At 40.6% G+C, this 19,585-nt stretch overlaps 1 protein-coding gene across 2 annotated transcripts in view; it reads right to left on the bottom strand.

The window, feature by feature from the left end:
- The window catches only part of fstl5 (follistatin-like 5), a 122,388-nt gene that overhangs the window by 35,860 nt on the left and 66,943 nt on the right, over positions 1-19,585 (bottom strand). For both annotated transcript variants that reach the window (XM_084132523.1, XM_084132522.1), the window contains exon 7: positions 4,618-4,784. In XM_084132523.1, the coding sequence (XP_083988649.1) occupies positions 4,618-4,784 (167 nt within the window). The remainder of the gene's footprint in view (positions 1-4,617; positions 4,785-19,585) is intronic.

Raw genomic sequence — 19,585 nt, 5'->3', positions numbered from 1 at the left:
TGTGTATTTATATATACAAAATAATTATGCACAGTACACACACATATATTATGTGAACACAAACTTTTATTTTGGATGCGATTAATCACGATTAATCGTTTCACAGCCCTAATATATATATATATATATATATATATATATATATATATATATATATATATATATAAAGTATCTTTTGTATTCTGCAAGATGAAAAAGTACATACAGGTTTTAAATTTCATGCGAGTGAGTAAATTATAGAATTTACTATCTCTTTAAAAATGAGAGAAAGAGAGAAATATTTATTTATTTATGAGTATTTATGCAGAAGGTATAGAACATGCATCTAAAAAATGTGCAAATAATTAGGACTGCCAACTGATGAAAGAATTACATGGTAAACAGATTCAATTGAAATGAAGATAATTCAAAGACTACATTATCAAGTCAGATAATAGCATTAACAGACATTTAATCTACTGTTTCTACAAAGCCACACAGTTCTAACAGAAAAGGGGTGTCCAACCTTTTTTTTTTTAAAGGGGGCTAAATTCGATGTTGTAGACACACCTGGGGGCTGGATACATCTCCTTCATTATTTATAGAGCTCAGACTAATATTTGAGACCAGTGGCAGTGGCACCAAAAAAGTAACTATATGGTATATGGAATGGCTTTATATGGTATACTTACAAATGCTCAAAAACTACTAGCTTATAACAAAAATTCATGTAATTTGGCCTATATCATTCCTCCTTTACTAGCCTATATATCTACCTTAATAATATAATACATTTTTATATGAATATCCCACATTTCTGCCACAATCTCATGATTTCAGTTAGTGTCACCACAGTAACGGGCCACATATCATATATTTTAATAGACAAGCTGAGGGCTGTAACTGGCCTCTGGACATACCTGTAATAGAACAATCAATGAAGAACGGCAGTTTGGCTGTGTGTTAATATGCACTAATAAGGATGCAAAACTGCTCACTACAGGCCACGACCTTGATTGTGCAAATCAACAAATAAACAAGCCCTTTTTTTTTGTCACAACGTGCTCTTAATGAGTGAAAACCGCAGTACAGTAAAAAAGTGCTTTATAAAGAGGCAAAACAGAGGAGCCTCTGAATATGAAATGAAATCAGATCGTACCAAGTCATTTGAAAGTCTAATGATAAAAATAGAAAAAAAGAAGAATCAGTGCGTACAGCAACAAGCAGCATCAGAGACAACAAAGGCTGAAGAGAAACGGCATCAATGTCCAAACAAAACCCCATGAAGCTAATAAATTCAAACGCCACTGTTTTTACAAGGTCAACCGGCCTTTCCTGCCATCCTGATGCTCAGGAACATGAAAGTATTCCTTCAAGGACGATTCAGATGCTTCTGATTAAATATGTAAATTTTGATTTGATTTTGCTGCAGAATTATGCAGTAAGATTGAATATACGTGGACACTCACATGTATGCACACAAAACCACAATGAATGTGTACACCAGTATTGTGGAGAATTTAACTATAAGCACTGATGCTGTTAACTTAGCTCAGTTTTCTACTTAATGAGCTACTTTTACCAATGAGTGCCAGTGTAGCATGATGGTACACTGCTGGTTTTATGTGACACTATTTTGCGCATGCAGTTTTAAAACCTAACAAACTGAGGCAATAATCAAACACCCTCTCAAACCCACACTCTCTCTCTGAAGTTCTGTTGGGAAGTGTGATTCATTATGGGAATTCATTCAGATGATTTATTTGATTCCCTGATTGATTCTATATGTATACTATAACTGTCATTAGGTTTACATCTATCAGTTTAATCCAAAAATGCATAAATACAAATTTTGTTAGTAACTTGTAGTGCAACTAATTTTTCTAAAGCTTGACTGGTAGCTTGAAGATTCCAAAGCTACAGCTTAAAGCATTTCCCCAACATTGATGTACAGTATACCATATAAGGGATATGACATACAGAAAACCACTGCAAAATATAAGTCTAGGAAATGGCATCATAAAGCTCATGGTAAATGGACAGAGAAATAGGATGTCTTGAAGAGGCATTGAAGAGTGCAAACCATCAGCTCCTTCATTTCCCTTGACTCTGAACCAGCTCAATAGTGCAGGCACCGTAACCCAGTCTTCAGATTTGTGAGTCACCAAGGGTTAATTGTGGTGTTAGAACTGATTAGCTTTAGGGTTTTCAGACTCTAGCAGCTTACAGGCATGCAAACCAAAAAACATGAACCTACCTGAGAGGGGATCTGCAGAAAGGAAATCAATTGAAACAACATTTCAGTTTCAAGAATAATTTTAGGTGCAAACGAGAAAGTCAACATGCAAAGATAGTTAACTGCTGGTTATCAGATTTCTGTTGCATAGGAAACAGCTGTCACTTTTTAATAATTAGACATCTACTTTAGGCAGTCTTTTTTTATTTTATCATTCACCTTTATAGGCCATTATAATATTGAACAGTGTGAGACCATATGCTAGCTCAAATGGTTCTTCTTGCTAATCCTTAGTAAAGTTTTCCCCACAGTATCTACTTTAGTCTTTAAATCCTCTTCTTTTGTTTTATGTATTCAGGGAGCCGTTTTATAATGGCCGTGCGGTGGACTTAGTAGCGTCCCATGATGCAACGCTCAGCAAGCGCCCTCATTTTATCACATTAACGTGCACTAGATACTTTCTTACATGAAGACGAGATTCACTGATCTTAACGATATTACCTCTAACTATACTTGCATTAATGAGGTTCTATCTGATGGCAGACTAAAAAGTAGACACAAGAAAGAAAGAAAGAAATGCATAAAATAAAATATTTATAAAAAATAAACTTAAATATAAACTTAACGTAACAATATAACCCCAACTATATTTGGATAATGGGGTTCTATCTGACAGAAGACCAAAACGAAACAAAACAAAAACAAATCACACAAAAAAACAACTCTAAAAAAGATGAGGTTCTCTGAAGGCAGACTAAAAAGTAGACACAAGAAATAAAGAAATGCATAATGATTCAAATCAAATCAAACATTTATAACAATAAAAATAAAATTCACTGAACTTAACAATATAACTATACTTGGATAAATGAGCTTCTATCTGATAGAAGACTAAAAAGTAGACACAAGAAAGAAAGAAATGCATTACAATATAAAAAAATAAAAATAAAATGTTCATGTAACATGGCTTTATGTGGGACGGTTGTGACAGACATGAAAACATTCATTTCTCTGGGAATGCAGGATACCCCAACGGTATGTGAATGTTTTTCTGCCTACTAGAGTCTTCTGGTTTAGGTCAGCCAGCTTTGCTGTCCTAAAGGATTGTCTGTAGAGCTGCTGACATTTAAACAAGCTTTCCTCTGAGTCTGTAGATTATTCATGTAGATGCTACCATCTTGTGTGAGTGTGTACAGTGTGTCCCGTCTGGCTGATATTGTGGAAGGGACTGCAGGGCGAAGGTTCTTGAGATGGATCTTGGCAGCCACGGACTCCTTCCTCATTTAAAGGCCTCATAAACGTTTAATGTATCGAGGATGACACAGAGGCTAGTGTTGACTTAATTGAATAAATACCCCAAGTGAGACGGGCTTTTGGCTGGTCAAATATATACACAGTAATAGAAATAAAAATACAGTGTAACATACATAATCATGAAAAGCTTTCTTCTACATTATATAATATATTGTAGGATAAACTGTAGTGTGTTGGGAATACACCCCCAAAAAAACCCAAACCCTTTTCTCTGGCAGAGTGCACATATATTTATTCATAAATATATAACACTGCGTTTAATGAATTTGTACTCATTTATGTTAGACAAACTGAGTTTCTAGCCTGTGGCATATCCCACGAGAGACGTAACATATTCTCTAGACTGCATTCATTTATTTAAGTACATCTGTTAATTTATTTTTTTCTTAAATGACTTCATTTCATATTGGCTCAATCAAACATCATAAAAGACTACCAAACCCATTTAGTTTCTCTTGAGTATTTTCTCTCTCAATTCTCATTTACACTAATGTGCTTTCTATTGAGTTGTAGCCGCGTTGAGTGATGTTGCGTTACAGTACGAACATTTAAAACATCACTCATATCTCAATTTGGTATCATGGGGCGATATTTCATCAGCTTGGATTGATTAAGGTTGCTGTAATAAATATATAGTATAGCTGGAGCGTGGCACAACTGTGGAACATCTGAAAACTTAGAGACTTTGGAAACTTTAATTTGAGCTCTTTTAGTGTTATTTATAGGTTTCTTTTGTGAAATCACACCTGGCCTCGATCTTTTTTGTTGAATGTTTCACTCCAAACTCCATTACGTTAAAAGCTAAACTGAGCAGAAAGCACATTGAGAGAGTCCAAGTAGATTAGATTGAACATCGCATGATCTCACACCATGTCGTATCATTTTTTAAAACAAGGTCGCTGTTGAATGTACGTTTGCACTTGTGTGTCAAGCAATTTATTGGCTTGAAAATGCTGCCGCTCACTTTTCATCAGCTTTAAAAAGGTAGATGATTGCAACACTTTCCAGATGGCTCGCGCACACACGCTTGACGAGTAAAAGCAGAGTGTGACGGAGATAAAATAAGGGTAAAGGCACATGTCACTCACGTTAATGTCCTTCAGCTCGAGCATGTTGAGGGCATGGTTGTTGCGTCTCCAGATGATTGGCGGCAGCTGGTCTCCAGTGATGGCACATGTGAGAACAGCGCTCTGACCCACTGTTACCGTGGTGACGCTCAGCTTTTGGTCTTCGGGAAGGCTAAGCTGATAGACCTCTGAGAAACAAAGGGAGACAAAGTGTAGTTGATATCGGCTTGATTTTTTTCTTTTCCCAGTAAATTTGTTCACAAGGCGTCAACATCAGCCATTGAAATATATTTCTACACTGTAAAAAAAAGTTGCTGCCTTACATTTTTAAGCACAATCAACTTGGATGTTAAACTAATTTCAACTTAAATTACATTAAACTGACTTAGAAAATGAGTTGAATATTGTATAACTTGTGACTACATGTGATTTCTAGTGAGAACATCATCTGGTTTTCTCAGATGCCACATTACCGGTGTGAATGTCACTTCCTGTGACACATAACATTCCAATAAAACAATAAACAGTGCTGCAGACACTTAAGTGGAGGTTTAAAAGTCCACTTCTTGTTTTATAAATCAGGCTGGTCCAAAGGTAACACAGATGCATCATTATTTAAAGTGAAAAGAGAATAAATACAGAGCTGCTCCTGGTATGATCTGACCATGAACCAAGCCCAAACCAGCTCACCAGTTCGAGTCCAAACCAGCACTAACCTACACACTTGAGGGCAATATGTCTGATCTCTTTATTTGTTTGTGAGGACTTTGGATGAAAAAGATAGCACGGCATATCAAAGGTCATGTTTTATCTAACAGTCAGTATTCAGTCAAGATTTAATACAAGGCTCAAGAAGTTTTTGTACAAAAATATTCTCAAAGGACATATTTTGCTAAGATCTCTATAGGTATTATAATTGCACAAATAGCCACATGTGCAAATAGGTCATACCCATTTTTAAAGGAGACTTTTGCATGTTGGTTGGTTATTTTAGTATGATGATTTATGTGCTACTATTAAAAGATAGCTTATGTATTTAAGGATACCATAAATATAGCATTTACATATTAGAGTTGTTGTTTTGATTCCACACTCACTACAAACCACTACCTAAAGTCAGCCTTTTCTGACGGTATCAAGTTTGCTTACTTTTGTTAGCTTAAATTAAAACCAAAACTAAAACTATTAAAGATAATTTTTGGTATAACTGAAATAAAATAAGATGAAAGACTTTATTCTGACTTTAATTCTCACAATTTCCGAATGTAAATCATGCAATTCTGACTTTTTATTTTCTCGCGCTTGCGAGATGTAAACAAGCATTGTGAGATAAAAAGTCACAATTATTAAAAAATATATATATATTCCGTGGTGGAAACAAGTTTCCATAAAACAAAAAATATACACTTAAAAAAACATAAACAAAAAATAGAAATGTATATACATACATTAAAATACACACACACACACACACACACACACACACACACACACACACACACACACACACACACACACACACACACACACACACACACACACACACACACATTTATTACATATATTAGTTGATTTTTAAATATCAACTAATGTAATAAATGTATAATAAATGTGTAATAAAAGATAAAAATGACAAAAGCACATAAAATTACTGAAACTAAAATTAAAATTAAAACTGAAAATAGAAAAATAAAACCTAATTAAAATTCTAATTATTAATAAAATACTATAAAAGTATATAAATAATACTAAAATAACACTGCACTGAGCTTGATGCAATGCATTCTTGGATTGTCTTCACTGTGAAAGATAAGCTAAGTTGCATCTGAAATGAGTCAAAATGGGAGCATGCATATAATGCCTTAGAATGCTGCCTTCATAGGCAGCTTACTAGATTTTGGGACAGATTGTGTGTGCAACAAGCCACTACGTTTTCTGGCTCTGAAATGTCACCTTTCACATAACATATAAGCAAACACGCACCTGGAGCGGGACGAAGTCGCTGTACTGCCCAAGGCGAGAGTTAAGATGGCTTTACAATCTAAATCATAGCTTCACAACACTTTATAGAATGATTTTGATAGGTTTTGTGCTGCTTTAAGCACGCATCTCCTGATAGTTTCGCTTAGTTTTGAAATTAAGATTTTAATGACGGTGAGAATTAACAGCTGTTCCTACGAGCCTCTCAGCAGAAAGGCCAACCAAACACGGCAGTTCATTATGAAGGCTTCTTTTCAACTAAAAACTATTCAACTTAACATCTAGTTTGAATTTAATTATCTCCACAGCCAAGACTCAACAGCGTCATTCAGTCATTATAGGATATGTTGAAAGATCCTCATATATCATTTTTCAGTTTTTCTAAGGCGTGAGAGGAATAATAGAGCCAGGTGCCAACACTTCAGTTGGTCTAATTAACGGTAAAGTCTCTTCATTTGCTTTTCAGTGGAGCTATACCCTGACCTTTTGGGTTAACCAAGGACACCTGCTAATAAAGCAGACAGCGACTAGCTTTTAAATGAGAAAGATCAGAAAAATGGCAAAATGAGATCTCCAAGAAAAGCGTCAGCACTCTACTAGCTAGGTAAAGTAGTTATGCTCTTAAGTTAGGCTAAACACATTTGTCTGTAGGGTGAGAGCATCTCATTTAATTCCAAAAAGAAACAATTAACCAAGGTGAAATGTATTAATTTGTTTAACAGATTTCTTCCATAGGGGGCTTCAGTGTACTTTTGTATTGCTAGCTTACAGCTAACTACTCTTTTTTTCAAGAGTACCTTTACAGTACTTGAACAACTTTAATTTATGCCAGGCTGACGAGCTATTTTTAAAGTAGCTTCCTCAATAAAATCACACTGAGTCTTGATTGATTTGATCTCCTTAATTCCCATGATCATGTTAGTGACATCTAAAATGATTTTTCAGTTATTTTAATTACAGCGATGCACAGAGATGCACACAAGTGAAAAACATAATCAAGCTGCGGCAAAACAAATGAGTACATGGGTTGGGATATCTCAAATTTACGCAATTAAAGATCCTGGAAATTATAACCAGCTTGCACGCAAGACAAACATGCCTCTCGCCTCGCAAGCGGCAATTTCGCATTTCAGCGCTGTGCTCTCATTTAAAGCTAATTTACCAAATTAGTCGCTAATGTCTCTTATTCATTGTGTTGCTCTCAGCTCATATAGTGGATAACAGCACTGTAGTGCTGATGCACCTTTAGCAACCCTCATTTAATGTCTGATTAATTCTGCATGGCACACTCTCTGCGTTCATGAGTGATTTCAGGGGAATACTTCTGTGGAACAGTTATGAGAGAGAGAGGATCTGAGTGTATATACACCATAGCACAAACACATGAGTGTCACTTTTATGTATTTAACGAGAGATCAGATATGTAGTAGAGTTTTCTTATTTCTAAGTCTGAATTTTGAGCAGAAACAGAGCTGCCTTAACTTGTCAGTTGCCAAATTTACACTGCAAAGGTGACACATAAGTGCTTCTGAAGTGGCATTTAAGTGTCTTCACACAGACTGTGTAATGCTGCTCAGAGGTGGCATAAAGGCATTTACACAGCAATCGCAACGCTATACTTTGATATTAGGAGATGAGTTGGGTCAGAGCAGACATAATTTATACTGGCTTTTATGCGGCATTGCATCTTTAGACTGATTTTGAACAGAAACAGAGCAGCCTTAACTTGTCTGTTGCCAAATTTACACTGCAAAGATGCCAGAAAAGTACTTATGAAATGACATTTTAAAGACATCTTTACACAGTTGAGTTAAAGTGATAGTTCACATAAAAATGAAACTTCTGTCATTAATTAAAAACCCTCATGTCATTCCAAACACATAAGACCTTCGTTCATCTTCGGGAACAAATTATGATATTTTTGATGAAATCCGAGAGCTTTCTGACCCCCCATAGACAACAACTCAATTACCATTTTCAAGGCCCAGAAAGGTAGTAAATACATTGTTAAAATAGTCCATGTGACTACAGTGGTTCAACCTTAATTTTATTAAGCGACGAGAATAATATATATATACTGTATATATATATATATATATATATATATATATATATATATATATATATAAAATGACTTTATTCAACAATTTCTTCTTGTCCGTGTTAGTCTCTGTTAGTCTCAAATATGGGTTTTATCACGCTGATGCATTCAGAGATATTCGTATTTTATTCGTATTCATATTCAAGATTTCGTATTTTCGATTTAGTTTGGTTTTAGTTAGTTATTTGATGCTATAAAAATGGGGATGTGACGTCATAATTGACAGCTGTGATTGACAGCGTCTCTGAGTGATATATAGTCACGGAGGCACCAACAGGCTTTTTTTGGGATCTTCGGGAGGAGATTGGAGCTTTAACTTTCAGTTCTATATTTCCATAACTGTTTATTTCACACCAACACAATGAATTGTTCTGCAGTAAACTGTACTATTTTAGAAGCTAATTAATAAATGTTATGGGCCAGCTAGCTAAAAGACAACAAGCCTAATGTAAAAAGCAGGTGACCGTTAGCTCATAGGAGTTACTAATTATTTGGTCTATTAATTTTTGTCTAAAATGAGGATAACAAAAATTAAACAATGACTAAAAATCCATTCAAATAACCCAGTTCTATATGAGAAAAGCAGAGGTGTGTTGCATTAATAACTATTGCTGACATATTGAATGTATGTGTTAAACATAAGTGTTAACCATCAATTCTAGGATGCTAACCTAAAACAGACTGCATGAGCTAAAGATTGTTGATGTTGCTGTCCACCAAAAAAATGACGTTACTAGTTGTTGTTTTTTTACAGTAAACAATACATTGATATGTCACTTTTAAATATGAATATGTGGTTAGCACTGTTATCTTATTTTAACAAGTCTTCAGTTTTGCTACAATCAGCAGACATCAAAATTGGAGCAGTCAGGCTACTTAAAAAAAAAAGAGGATTGCGGGAGTGTGGTACCACCTTGATACCGCAGCTCCACTTCAATTCAAGTGTTTAAAGGAACTTCAAACATATTTATCTGTCACAGTCTATCCTGGGATTTTGTAAGCCAATGAATTAATGCAAGGATCATCAATTGATTGTGAATTCATCATTGATTGTGAAGTTGTTGCTTTCAGTTCAAAGGGTTCTGGGTTCTAATATGTGAAAATAGAACTTTTTATTTTAATACACCAAAATGGCAGCTCTACACCAGAGGTTGTACATTAGAAGTAATGACCCCTGTATTTGCATTTCTTTTGTGAATTCAGAAAAACAGACAGTGAGCCATGGAAAACCTAGACAATATGGAGCATGTGTCTGAGCATGTGAGAGCTGAATTTGACATTGTTGTTTTCCACTAAGAATGCAGTGACTCTCAGCAAAACATTAAAAAATTTCCATTTCAGCACCACAAACACAAAACAAAAAGACAAGCTGTTTTAAAAAGTGGTGTGGACAAAGAGAATGAACTCTTGCTGACTTACCAGATTGGGGCTTTTAGAACAGTATGGGGAAATGAGAGAATAATATGAGGTACTCAGAAATCAGAACTGAACAAAGCAGACTGAATAGTCATTTCTATTCATGACTATTAAACCTCTCATGGAGTGTATAGACAATACACAAAAGGCAACAATTCACTCTTGATATTTTTTTCTAGGATTCTTATAATTCCATTTTTGTCATTACTTAAGGTTTTTTTTTTTTTTATCTCTACGAAACACAACATTTTATTTTACAGAACATCTGAGCCTTTTTCTATACAAAAAAGTAGAGATTATTTCTGCCAGACACCATAAAGGACAAAAAGTGACAAATGCAAGTGGTCCATGTGACTTGAGCTATAAAATTGTTCAAAAGTTTTGGGTGTATTAATATTTTAAAATCCTGAAAACACACACACACACACACACACACACACACACACACACACACACACACACACACACACACACACACACACACACACACACACACACACACACACACACACACACACACACACACACAAACACAAATGGTGCTATATGTCCTTTTTGGACCTTCAAATTGGGGTGAACTATTCCTTTAAGCATGGCTACATCTTCATCTCTTTACCCTATTGTCATTGGCAAAAATTAATCTGAACTCTCATGAATACAATAAATAAAGCCTGAATGCAGTAAATCAGTACAAGTACAACTACCTTTCAAAACAGACCATGTGTATGAGTGAGGTCTAGAATTCAGCAATATTTTTTCAAGCCATTCAATTACACTCTTTTGTGTCTTAGTAGATTTGGAATTTGCTCTAAGGCAAGGCACCACGTTTTACAATTACCTGTAGGATTGAAAGACAAATGGATTTTTCAGAACAAGGAATACAAGTGAGAAGATGAGTATTTGTTTAGGTGGATGTCAGTGTAGGAAACAGAAATAGAGAAAGAGATTATGGTATTAAAAATACCCAGATGCAGCCTAAACAAATATGGTGCACCAATCACAATGCAAGACTACATATAATGTGGAAATAGTATGGCAGGTGCTGTCCAGGCATTTAATCCTCAGTCATTGTTTGTGATTAATGACAGTGCAGCAAGTACAGGTTTTACCCCTCATTTAGAGCACGTGTAGCAGATGAGTAGACTCTCCCTCAGGGCTCGACCATCTCTCACAGCAGCAGCATGAGTCTTTACCATTACAGAGTGGTGATGCTTCTACTGCAAGCAGAGCTACAGTTATTTCAACTCAGTGAGAGAAATCCCATGCACACAGCAGCAGAATACGTTTTTTAGTCCTCTTTTAGGGGGTTGTTTATCGCATGGCCCCCCAACACGCCTGCCCGCTATGCCACTCCCCCAAATTGTTGAACAGTAGTGTAAATTTCTAGCTGAAAGCGTCAGTTAAGGGGATTTCTTTGAATTTCAATTTATTTGAATTTTTCGGTTACACCATATTTTGATGGACACATTTAAATATTCCAACGCATTCTCATCCTAGGGTGTCATATACTGACGCTTTTGACATTTCGTCTACGCACATGGCACCCTTTAGCGTCAATATGACACGCACAGAGCTTTGTCCGGTTATGGGTAGGTTTAGGTCTGGGGTAGGGTTAGGGTTAGGCCGCTAGGAGGTGCCTTCTGGCCCATATCTATCTGCGTCTCATATTGACGCTAAAGGGTGCCATGTGCGTTCGATGTAGACGAAATGTCAAAAGCTTCAGTATATGACGCCTTGGGATGAGAACGGGCTGAATATTCTGTTGACTATAAGTAACATTGCATGTCAATAACATGTCAACTAACTTTCATTACATGTCAACAAACTCTCATTTGAGTATTAGTAGACTGGTATGGTTAGTAAAATAAGTTGACACGTACTTGCAAAGTTACTTTTAGTCAGTAGAATGTCTGTTGGGGGACCATCAAAATAAAGTGTTAGCATAGTATATTAAGCAGAGAGTTTACTAATACTCTAATGAAAGTTAGTTGACATGTAGGTGCAATGATACTTATAGTCAACGGAATGTCTAAAGGGACCATCAAAATAAAGTGTTACTAAAGCCGCGTTTCCACCGAAATTAGACCGGAGACGTAGGAGAGCAGATTTTTAAAAATGGTCGTTTAAATTTAAATGCTGCGTGGAGTCAACCAATCGGAATGTGGCATGAACTCAACCAATCAGCATGTTCAGCGCCCAAGTCCCACCCCGAAAGTTCCTGAACTTTGAAAAAGTTCTACCTCGCAAGCAGGGACTTTCTGAGGGGGAAATCTTTACCCCGAACTTCATTTAGACCCTGGTTCCTGTGGTCGAAATACACAGAGTACCACCCCAAAGTTCCTAGTTCCTGGGGAAAGTTCCTGAAGTGGAAACACGGCTTCAATTTTCTACCTTACCTCCAAATTTGAAATGCTTATCGGCATCTGATTGCAACCTCAGTTTAAATTAAATTCATATTCAGGAATTGAACGGGAATGTAAATGTCTTGACAACCCCGGAATGAACACAACAATTCGAGAGTCACACCTGTCAGTCCCAAACACTATGTAAACACAGCTAAAGAGAAAACCAGAGGAACCAAGATTTCAGTCATTAGACTTTAGAACTGCTACTTTAGGATAGTTTACAATATACAGTGTAAAAGCTCAAGAAAACAACAACAGACCCTTTCCAACAAGCAGCGATGCCGTCAACGGTCTTCAATCATAATTACCAGCTGCCCTTCCATCAAAAGTCATGCTCCGCTCTCTGCCGCCCATCCACTAGTACATTTATGAGTCTGTAAGGCTTCTGTGATAGCTGCAGAATCTTTTAAAAGTTGAAGTCATTGAAGTCAGATGGAATAAAACCTTTACTGTGACCCAATCAATGTGAGAGACAGGCAGTAATAGAAGCTGAAGAAAGGCTGACTTCACACCACCTGTGAAAAACACCATCTCCATGGCATTTGTCAGTAGAGACACTGGAGAATGCGCTCATATTAGCATGCCATCACAGTACACATACAGTACTTCTAATTGGAGCTCATATACAAGAGGGACTGTTCAAGGAAAAAAAATGGGATAGACTCCTGGTTAAATTTGATTAATTAAAGCGCATTTCACACCGTATTACAGAACTGTGATTTTTTTTATTTTTATCTATCTTTCTCTAACTCGCCACCTTGTTTTTTTCTCTCACTTTCCATATGGCAATATTTAAAAGTCTGTATTGCCTTTCACCGAAGTCAATTTTGTTTCAAGTGAGGCACTGTTTCTTATCACGCAATTCTCCACTGCCAATGATATTGAGCGGATCCTGAATTTCTGTGTGTGTGTGTGTGTGCGAGTGTTTGTCTGTTTAGCAGACAGAGCAGGTGGATTGACGTTCTCTCCGGAGGCATATCAGCCCTGACAGGTGAAAGGAACGGCATTGTGGGCCGGCGTGGCGTTAAGTAATTGCCTTCTGACTCCACTGGGGGATGTAAATAGTTTGAAGCATGAAGCATACAGATATGCCAGCTGAACAAACCAATCATGATAAAGAACCACGTAGGCACACCAATCACAAGTAGGAGCATGAGTAAACAAGAGTCAAAAGCAGAAAAATGACAGGAAGATTTGTCATTTTTCAACACATTGTTGGCTTCAAAAACTTCCCCAAACAATATATAAGAATTTTACACAATTGTAACTTTCTTTTAATTTGTATTTCAGACATTATAAGAAACCCTGAAGTAATTCCTAACTAACTAACAATCTGATTACCTTAAGTCAAGGTATATTTTACCAGTGCAAGCATAAACATGTTAAGGCACCAATTTGTGAACAAAGCTTTTTGGCTAAACCAGTTCACAAAACCAGACTAAATGATTTGTTCGCAAAATGGATTGACTGATTCAACCCAATCGTTACGTCCAGTTTTGGTTCAGCAGATTCATCATTCAGATTTGGAAAACTTATTTCTAAACTGATGCTGAAATATATGCAAGATATTTCCAGTCCAATTTTCGCTTGCTCGCTGAGCTTGTGAGATTCATGCATGTTGGGAACCGAACCTGATAAAAAAAACATGAGTATACGTTAATTATAATTACTGCTATGAATAAACGAGTCACATGTTTAGCATTAAATGTGTGAACTACTCAAATAATTATGAAAAGGGCCAGAATCTGAGTAAACACATTTAGCATGTCTCTAAAACTTCTCATAGACCATGTGCTAATTGCTGCAATATGGAATCGAGAGGGCATGAAGAACCCAGGCAGCATCTTTCGGTAATGTACTTAGATGCAGTGCAATTAGAAAGTTTTTAGGCTGCATAATTTACTTAAACACCGCATAAGATACCTTGCCCAGCTCTTTTAGATTCCCTTGCCCTCCATCTTACTTTAGGAAGACCAGAGACTCTCCAAACCAAAACTGGACAGTTTCATGCTTTCATGGGCTGTCACCCTCCATCAGGACTGAGATATATACCCATGTGACTGATGTACACCCGGACCTGGAGAGTTTGAACAACACAAGTCAACGCTGACAAGCTCTGTTCACATCAGTAAATCCCATCAGACCAGATTCAACCTTCTTTATCATACCAAAGTGTGCTAACCCCATCAGACCAGAGTCTACTACACCATAGTGTACATTTAGCCCCATATCAGACCACCAAGATCAAAATCATGCAAGAGTAAGTCTGAGTTATTCATGTGAAATAATAAATCATTCATGCAATAAATTAATGTTAAAACCAGTCAATAAATAATGCTGTTTACAGATTTTCAGCTGCATCTCCTGCATCACAATATCTCACAACAGACAAAGCCAGATCAAATGTCACAATGAATACTGGAGAAACGTACTCGGTTACTAACGTAACCTCGGTTCTCTCTAGAAGAGGGAACGAGTACTGCGTTTTAACCAAAACGCTACGGGAAAAGTCTCTTTTCACGAAACACTGAAGCAAAAAATTATCCTTTAATTTTCATATATGTAAAACGCGTTGCGGCAGCAGTCAGCTATGGCGAGACGGCTTGCTCGCTCATTGGCTGCTCTGCGGCAACTGCATAAGCCTATCGAGCGAGGCCTGAGGTGACGTCAGGCCAATGAGGGCGCTTCGCGCCCTCCTCGCCACTTCCCGCCGAGACGGGCGTGGCTTACCTCTATAAAAGGAGCTCGAGAAGGCTGATTCACTTGATTTTGATCGCCGAAGCGAACCAGAGTGAACCAGACGCACGGCAGAGAACGCAGTACTCGTTCCCTCTTCTAGAGAGAACCGAGGTTACGTTAGTAACCGAGTACGTTCTCTTACGAGAGTTCTCTCGTACTGCGTTTTAACCAAAACGCTACGGGAACCCCTTGTAAAACGCCGTGCGTGCTAGGATAAAAACACTGATCACCGGAAGCTATTTCAGGCATACAGTGCATAATCACCAGATAGACTCACACAGAGTCAGGGAATAAGGGAGGGGAGCCTTAATTCCCTATACTGTAGCGTCCGCAGGCTTAACGTGACCTCACAGGGAGAGTCTAAAGACAGGAGGGGTTTCCCTCCGTCCTTATATAGACATGTCCACAGACGCGAATATGACATCACATAGACAGGGTAGGGAGCCTGAACTAATGTGGGAAATGTGGGTCTTACACAGTTCTGCCCAAGATAGTCGGTAGCGCATTGCGCCTGCGATTTCGGAGGTCTGGCTAGACAGCTGAATAGATTACACCGACAAAAGCTTAGCCTGTAAGGCGGGAACCTCTAGGTTATAAAACCTGATAAATGTAGACGGAGAGGCCCAGCCTGCCGCCGTACATATATCCTGTAGGGAAATCCCGCTGGACCAAGCCCACGAGGAGGCAACGCCTTTCGTAGAATGCGCTCTAACTCACAACGGGCATTGAATGCCCTTGACAGTATAAGCCAGCGCTATGGCGTCAACTATCCATCTGGATAGACTTTGTTTCGAAACAGCCATTCCTTTGGAACGTCCGCTGAACGAGACAAAGAGCTGCTCTGTCTGTCTGAAGACAGCAGAGCGGGACATATAAGCTCTTAAAGCCCTAACAGGGCAAAGAAAACTCGAGTCCCCCTCCTCACTCGATGCCGGCAGGGCAGACAGGGAAATAACCTGAGCCCGAAAAGGCGTGTTGAGGGATTTCGGCACATAGCCGTGCTTAGGTTTGAGTATGACTTTAGAGTCATAGGACCAAACTCCAAGCACGCCGGGCTCACAGAGAGCGCGTGCAGATCGCCTATGCGCTTCACTGAAGCGAGAGCCATCAAAAACACTTTTTTGAAAGACAAATGTTTGAGGCTAATAGACTGGATAGGCTCGAAAGGGGCACCTTTCATGGCCGCCAAGACCGTAGAAAGGTCCCACATAGGGACTGAAGGAGGTCTGGGTGGATTCAGTCTCCTAGCTCTCCTGAGGAAGCGGATGACTAAATCGTTCCTTCCCAGTGACTGACCCAGCGTTGAACCGGAGAACGCTGAAATAGCCGCCACATACACTTTGAGCGTGGAAGGGGATCTGCCCTTATCCAACAGCTCTTGTAGGAAGGAGAGAACCTCCGTTACCTCGCATTCGAGGGGTGAAAGGCTCCGAGCTGTACACCAGCCGGAGAAAACCGACCACTTCGAAGCATAAAGCCGCCAAGTCGACGGTGCTCTAGCCTGAGTGATGGTATTCATGACTCCCTCTGCGAGACCAACGGGTATCCGTTGAGCGCCCACACATGAAGGGACCACAGTTCCGGGTGTGGGTGCCAAATCGAGCCCCCGGCCTGCGAGAGGAGATCTCTCCTCAACGGCACTGGCCATGGAGCGATGTCTGCTAACTGCATCAGGACTGGGAACCATGCTTGGTTCTCCCAGAACGGTGCTACAAGCAGCACTGGGCATTTTGTTTCCCTGACCCGTTCCAACACCTGTGGCAGGAGGGAGACGGGGGGAAAAGCGTATAGCGGGCAGCGCGGCCACCTTCGGGACAGCGCGCTGTCGCTCTTTGAAGAGAACGCGGGGCAGTGAGCGTTTTCGTGGGACGCGAATAGGTCCACCTCCGCTCTGCCGAATCTCTCCCACAACAGCCGGACTGTTTGTGGGTGTAGAGACCATTCGCCCGGGGGAACGTTGTTCCTGGACAGTCTGTCTGGGCCCACATTCTGACGCCTGTACAGGGATGTGGATTTCAGACCGCCTTGGCGATTTATGTAGGACACCACAGCCATGTTGTCCGAACGGACTATGACGTGTTGGTCCTTGATGTGGGGACAAAAACGCGTCAGCGCGTTGTGCACTGCCAGCATTTCTAGGCAGTTTATGTGTTGGAGCTTTTCTCGTTCCGACCACAGGCCGAAGAACGGTCTGCCCTCGAGCAGCGCTCCCCATCCCGAGGTGGATGCGTCTGTCGACACCATCCTCACTCCCGAGGAAGTCCCCAGGCTTACACCTGATCGGTACCAGTCGTCCGCCATCCAAGGCACCAGGGCTGTAACACAGTTCTGATCGACCTTGAGGCGTAATCGACCGGGTACCCGCGCTTTCAACCAGAACTGCAGCGGGCGCATGCGGAGCAAGCCCAGCCGGAGAACTGATGATGCTGAGGCCATGAGACCCAGCATCCTTTGAAACTTCCTGAGCGGGGTGAAAGCGCCGCGGCGGAAAGACTTCGCCGCGCGTTGAATGTGCAGCACGCGCTGTGGCAACAGCCGCGCTGTCATAGACTGCGAGTCCAGAACGATACCCAGAAACGAAATCGTTTGACTGGGGTTCAGTGAACTCTTCGCCCAATTGGCCGTGATACCAAGATTCTCGAGGTGATCGAGTAAAATGGTTCTGTGCTCCACGAGCTGAGATCGTGATTGGGCTAGGATCAACCAGTCGTCCAAATAGTTCAGCACTCGCATGCCTCTGAGTCTGAGAGGAGCGAGCGCTGCGTCCATGCATTTCGTAAATGTACGGGGTGCCAGGGACAAACCGAACGGCAGGACTGTATACTGGTATGTCTGACCCCCGAAGGCGAATCTCAAGTATCGCCTGTGATGTGACGCTATCTGTATTTGAAAATACGCGTCCTTCAGATCTATTGACATAAACCAGTCTCCTCGGCGAACATGCGCGAGGATTTTCCTGGTCGTGAGCATTTTGAAACTGCGTTTCACTAATGCTTTGTTCAGCTGTCTTAGATCCAGTATGGGTCTGATACCACCGTCCTTTTGGGGACTAGAAAGTATCTGCTGTATAGCCCCCCTTCGCTTTGAGCTTGGGGCACACGCTCTATCGCCCCTTTGCTTACCAGTTTTGATATTTCGGCGCGAAGTAGGTGTGCTACTTCTGAAACCACCGTAGTTTGGACGCGCGCTGTGAAGCGGGGAGGGCGTCGACAAAACTGTAGCGAGAAGCCTCTCTTATAATGCCTAGCACCCAGTCCGAAACCCCTGGAAGCGCTGCCCATGCTTCTGCATGGTTGGCTAAGGGCTGGATGCGAAGCGCGCTCTGTTCGCCGTGCGACAGAGGCGCTTCGGGGCGCAATAACGTAGGCGTTATACCTGTGGCATTCGAGGCGGGGGGCGCGCTTATTACAGCGGGCAGAGCGCTCGTCCTCGACCTTACTACAGCGCTTGACTGAGTGAGGGAGGGCTGAGCGGGTCCCGCGGGACTCATGTCTGCGAGTAAATGTGGGCGGGAAGCGGGCACATTCACTGCTTTGTGCGCGCTGTCTGACTGAGCAGAGCGAGCGCGCACAGATCTCGTTTTTACAGAGAGCCTGTGGTCTGTGAGACATAGTGTTTGTGCGGGCACTTTCACTATGTTGGAAGCGCAATCGACCTGAGTCGATTTTATGTGCGCGAGCCCTAAGTGTAGGGCTGTGCTTGTGTGTAGAGATGGGCACTGAGGAGTGGGCATCGACACTACACTTATAGCACCATCGGCCGTGGCCGGGACACCAGAAAATACCGTGAGTAAGTGTGGGCGCGGGAGAGCGGGCACAGTTACTGCAATGAGTGCACTGTCTGTCTGAGCAGAGTGAATGAACACAGGTTTCGTCTTTACAGAAACCACAAGGCATGCAGAACATAGTGTTTGTGGGCACTAGGCAGTGGGCACGTTCACTATGTTGTGTGCGTGATCGACCCGAGTCGAATATATGAGCGCGGGCCCTGTGTGAAGGGCTGTGCTAGTGTGTAGGGATGGGCACTAGCAGTGGGCATCTTCTCTACACATATAGCATCATCGGCCGTGGCCGGGACTTCGGTAGAAGTAGCTCGTGGGCTGCAAAAAACACGTCTGCAGTTGCCTCTCGGGGAACAAACAGAGTGATTTGCATTCGGCGGCATAAATATTTTCTGCCGGCAGGCCTGGGGTTCGAACCTCCGATCCCCCGCGCGCAAGTCTAAGAATCTACCACTGGACCACAGTGAAGATACATAGACAAAGTCAGCGCGAGTGTTATCCACACTGGCGTATGCTTGCAGGCATGTACCACGTGCTCGTGGGCAGCAAAAAACACGTCTGCAGTTG

This window comes from Abramis brama (assembly GCF_963993115.1).
Source record: "Abramis brama genome assembly, chromosome: 13".
NCBI classification, from domain to species: Eukaryota; Metazoa; Chordata; class Actinopteri; order Cypriniformes; family Leuciscidae; genus Abramis; species Abramis brama.
This window is presented reverse-complemented; position numbering and strand designations above follow the sequence as displayed.